At 53.0% G+C, this 5,000-nt stretch overlaps 1 protein-coding gene across 2 annotated transcripts in view; it reads right to left on the reverse strand.

Annotated features, from left to right (window-relative positions):
* Positions 1-5,000, reverse strand: part of LOC307229101 (spectrin beta chain, non-erythrocytic 1-like) — a 47,298-nt gene that overhangs the window by 31,473 nt on the left and 10,825 nt on the right. For both annotated transcript variants that reach the window (XM_079998986.1, XM_079998985.1), the window contains exons 3-4: positions 4,663-4,814; positions 3,770-3,943 (exon numbers count right to left, since the gene is read on the reverse strand). In XM_079998986.1, coding sequence (XP_079855112.1) covers positions 3,770-3,943; positions 4,663-4,814 — 326 coding nt within the window. The remainder of the gene's footprint in view (positions 1-3,769; positions 3,944-4,662; positions 4,815-5,000) is intronic.

The raw sequence follows: 5,000 nt of genomic DNA on the forward strand, positions 1-5,000 counted from the left end.
CATGTTGGATGTGGTGTTGACGGCCATGTTGGATGTGGTGTTGACGGCCATGTTGGATGTGGTGTTGACGGCCATGTTGGATGTGGTGTTGAGGTCCATGTTGGATGTGGTGTTGGCCGACCATGTTGGATGGGGTGTTGACGGCCATGTTGGATGTGGTGTTGACGGCCATGTTGGATGTGGTGTTGGCCGACATGTTGGATGTGGTGTTGGCCGACATGTTGGATGTGGTGTTGACGTCCATGTTGGATGTGGTGTGACGTCCATGTTGAATGTGGTGTTGACGGCCATGTTGGATGTGGTGTTGACGGCCATGTTGGATGTGGTGTTGACGGCCATGTTGGATGTGCTGTTGGCCGACATGTTGGATGTGGTGTTGGCCGACATGTTGGATGTGGTGTTGGCCGACATGTTGGATGTGGTGTTGGCCGACATGTTGGATGTGGTGTTGACGGCCATGTTGGATGTGGTGTGACGTCCATGTTGGATGTGGTGTTGACGGCCATGTTGGATGTGGTGTTGACGTCCATGTTGGATGGGGTGTTGGCGTCCATGTTGGATGTGGTGTTGACGTCCATGTTGGATGTGGTGTTGGCCGACATGTTGGATGTGGTGTTGACGTCCATGTTGGATGTGGTGTTGGCGTCCATGTTGGATGTGGTGTTGACGTCCATGTTGGATGGGGTGTTGGCCGACATGTTGGATGTGGTGTTGACGGCCATGTTGGATGTGGTGTTGACGTCCATGTTGGATGTGGTGTTGACGGCCATGTTGGATGTGGTGTTGACGTCCATGTTGGATGTGGTGTTGACGGCCATGTTGGATGTGGTGTTGACGTCCATGTTGGATGTGGTGTTGGCCGACATGTTGGATGTGGTGTTGACGGCCATGTTGGATGTGGTGTTGACGTCCATGTTGGATGGGATGTTGACGTCCATGTTGGATGTGGTGTTGACGTCCATGTTGGATGTGGTGTTGGCGTCCATGTTGGATGTGGTGTTGACGTCCATGTTGGATGTGGTGTTGACGTCCATGTTGGATGTGGTGTTGACGGCCATGTTGGATGTGGTGTTGACGGCCATGTTGGATGTGGTGTTGACGGCCATGTTGGATGTGGTGTTGACGGCCATGTTGGATGTGGTGTTGACGTCCATGTTGGATGGGGTGTTGACGTCCATGTTGGATGTGGTGTTGACGGCCATGTTGGATGTGGTGTTGACGGCCATGTTGGATGTGGTGTTGACGGCCATGTTGGATGTGGTGTTGGCGTCCATGTTGGATGTGGTGTTGGCGTCCATGTTGGATGTGGTGTTGACGGCCATGTTGGATGTGGTGTTGGCGTCCATGTTGGATGTGGTGTTGACGTCTATGTTGGATGGGGTGTTGGCCGACATGTTGGATGTGGTGTTGACGGCCATGTTGGATGTGGTGTTGACGTCCATGTTGGATGGGGTGTTGGCGTCCATGTTGGATGTGGTGTTGACGTCCATGTTGGATGGGGTGTTGGCGGCCATGTTGGATGTGGTGTTGACGGCCATGTTGGATGTGGTGTTGACGGCCATGTTGGATGTGGTGTTGACGGCCATGTTGGATGTGGTGTTGGCGTCCATGTTGGATGTGGTGTTGACGTCTATGTTGGATGGGGTGTTGGCCGACATGTTGGATGTGGTGTTGACGGCCATGTTGGATGTGGTGTTGACGTCCATGTTGGATGGGGTGTTGGCGTCCATGTTGGATGTGGTGTTGACGTCCATGTTGGATGTGGTGTTGACGTCCATGTCGGATGTGGTGTTGACGGCCATGTTGGATGTGGTGTTGACGGCCATGTTGGATGTGGTGTTGACGTCCATGTTGGATGGGGTGTTGGCCGACATGTTGGATGTGGTGTTGACGTCCATGTTGGATGTGGTGTTGACGTCCATGTTGGATGGGGTGTTGGCCGACATGTTGGATGTGGTGTTGGCGTCCATGTTGGATGTGGTGTTGACGTCCATGTTGGATGGGGTGTTGGCCGACATGTTGGATGTGGTGTTGACGGCCATGTTGGATGTGGTGTTGACGGCCATGTTGGATGTGGTGTTGACGTCCATGTTGGATGGGGTGTTGGCGTCCATGTTGGATGTGGTGTTGACGTCCATGTTGGATGTGGTGTTGACGTCCATGTTGGATGTGGTGTTGGCGTCCATGTTGGATGTGGTGTTGACGTCCATGTTGGATGGGGTGTTGGCCGACATGTTGGATGTGGTGTTGACGGCCATGTTGGATGTGGTGTTGACGTCCATGTTGGATGGGGTGTTGGCCGACATGTTGGATGTGGTGTTGAAGGCCATGTTGGATGTGGTGTTGACGTCCATGTTGGATGGGGTGTTGGCCGACATGTTGGATGTGGTGTTGACGGCCATGTTGGATGTGGTGTTGACGGCCATGTTGGATGTGGTGTTGACGTCCATGTTGGATGTGGTGTTGACGTCCATGTTGGATGTGGTGTTGACGTCCATGTTGGATGGGGTGTTGGCGTCCATGTTGGATGTGGTGTTGACGTCCATGTTGGATGGGGTGTTGGCCGACATGTTGGATGTGGTGTTGACGGCCATGTTGGATGTGGTGTTGGCGTCCATGTTGGATGTGGTGTTGACGTCCATGTTGGATGGGGTGTTGGCGTCCATGTTGGATGTGGTGTTGACGTCCATGTTGGATGGGGTGTTGGCGGCCATGTTGGATGTGGTGTTGACGTCCATGTTGGATGTGGTGTTGACGTCCATGTTGGATGTGGTGTTGACGGCCATGTTGGATGTGGTGTTGACGTCCATGTTGGATGGGGTGTTGGCGTCCATGTTGGATGTGGTGTTGACGGCCATGTTGGATGGGGTGTTGGCCGACATGTTGGATGTGGTGTTGACGTCCATGTTGGATGGGGTGTTGGCCGACATGTTGGATGTGGTGTTGACGGCCATGTTGGATGTGGTGTTGACGTCCATGTTGGATGTGGTGTTGACGTCCATGTTGGATGGGGTGTTGGCCGACATGTTGGATGTGGTGTTGACGGCCATGTTGGATGTGGTGTTGACGTCCATGTTGGATGTGGTGTTGACGTCCATGTTGGATGGGGTGTTGGCCGACATGTTGGATGTGGTGTTGGCGTCCATGTTGGATGTGGTGTTGACGTCCATGTTGGATGGGGTGTTGGCCGACATGTTGGATGTGGTGTTGACGGCCATGTTGGATGTGGTGTTGACGTCCATGTTGGATGGGGTGTTGGCGTCCATGTTGGATGTGGTGTTGACGTCCATGTTGGATGTGGTGTTGACGTCCATGTTGGATGTGGTGTTGACGGCCATGTTGGATGTGGTGTTGACGTCCATGTTGGATGGGGTGTTGGCCGACATGTTGGATGTGGTGTTGAAGGCCATGTTGGATGTGGTGTTGACGTCCATGTTGGATGGGGTGTTGGCCGACATGTTGGATGTGGTGTTGAAGGCCATGTTGGATGTGGTGTTGACGTCCATGTTGGATGGGGTGTTGGCCGACATGTTGGATGTGGTGTTGACGGCCATGTTGGATGTGGTGTTGACGTCCATGTTGGATGTGGTGTTGACGTCCATGTTGGATGGGGTGTTGGCCGACATGTTGGATGTGGTGTTGACGGCCATGTTGGATGTGGTGTTGACGTCCATGTTGGATGGGGTGTTGGCGGCCATGTTGGATGTGGCGGCCATGTTGGATGTGGTGTTGGCAGCCATGTTGGATGTGGCGGCCATGTTGTGTGTACCTGGAAGCGCAGGATGATGGTCCAGATCAGGCCCAGCGTCAGGCGGTGGTTCCCGTCCACGATGTCATGTGACCCCATGTTCTCCAGGTGAACACGCTGCTCCTTCAGGAACTGAAGAGCTTTGTCCACGTTCTCCAGGCAGTGGATCCTCATACGACCCCTGGTGGGTTTGGGCTGAGAGGAGGAGGGTTAGCTTCCATCTGTCTGTCTGTCTGTCTGTCTGTCTGTCTTACCAGCCTCTCTCCAGACAGCCTCTCTAGCAGTGTGTCTGTCTGTCTTTCTGTCTGTCTGTCTTACCAGCCTCTCTCCAGACAGCCCCTCTAGCAGTGTGTCTGTCTGTCTGTCTGGCTTACCAGCCTCTCTCCAGACAGCCTCTCTAGCAGTGTGTCTGTCTGTCTTTCTGTCTGTCTGTCTTACCAGCCTCTCTCCAGACAGCCCCTCTAGCAGTGTGTCTGTCTGTCTGTCTGTCTTACCAGCCTCTCTCCAGACAGCCTCTCTAGCAGTGTGTCTGTCTGTCTTTCTGTCTGTCTGTCTTACCAGCCTCTCTCCAGACAGCCTCTCCAACAGTGTCTGTCTGTCTGTCTTACCAGCCTCTCTCCAGACAGCCTCTCTAGCAGTGTGTCTGTCTGTCTTTCTGTCTGTCTGTCTTACCAGCCTCTCTCCAGACAGCCTCTCCAACAGTGTCTGTCTGTCTGTCTTACCAGCCTCTCTCCAGACAGCCTCTCTAGCAGTGTGTCTGTCTGTCTTTCTGTCTGTCTGTCTTACCAGCCTCTCTCCAGACAGCCCCTCTAGCAGTGTGTCTGTCTGTCTTTCTGTCTGTCTGTCTTACCAGCCTCTCTCCAGACAGCCCCTCTAGCAGTGTGTCTGTCTGTCTTTCTGTCTGTCTGTCTTACCAGCCTCTCTCCAGACAGCCCCTCTAGCAGGCGGAGCAGCATCCTCCCGTCCCTCAGGTCGGTGTAGAGGTCTGAGATCCTGCAGGAGACTCTGCTCAGGTGGGAGTTCACCCACTTGGTGAAGGTCTTCTTCTGCACCGCCTCACGCTCATCTGGATGCAGTACACAGTACACAGTACACACTCAAGTACACAGTACACACTGGAATTCTATCCATCCATCTAACTATCTCACTCCAAACTCATACTAGTTATTAAACGAGTCATACTAGTTATTAAACAAGTTATACTACTTATTATACGAGTCATATTAGTTATTAAACGAGTCACACTACTTAT

This window comes from Zeus faber (genome assembly GCF_960531495.2).
Source record: "Zeus faber genome assembly, chromosome: 4".
NCBI classification, from domain to species: domain Eukaryota; kingdom Metazoa; phylum Chordata; class Actinopteri; order Zeiformes; family Zeidae; genus Zeus; species Zeus faber.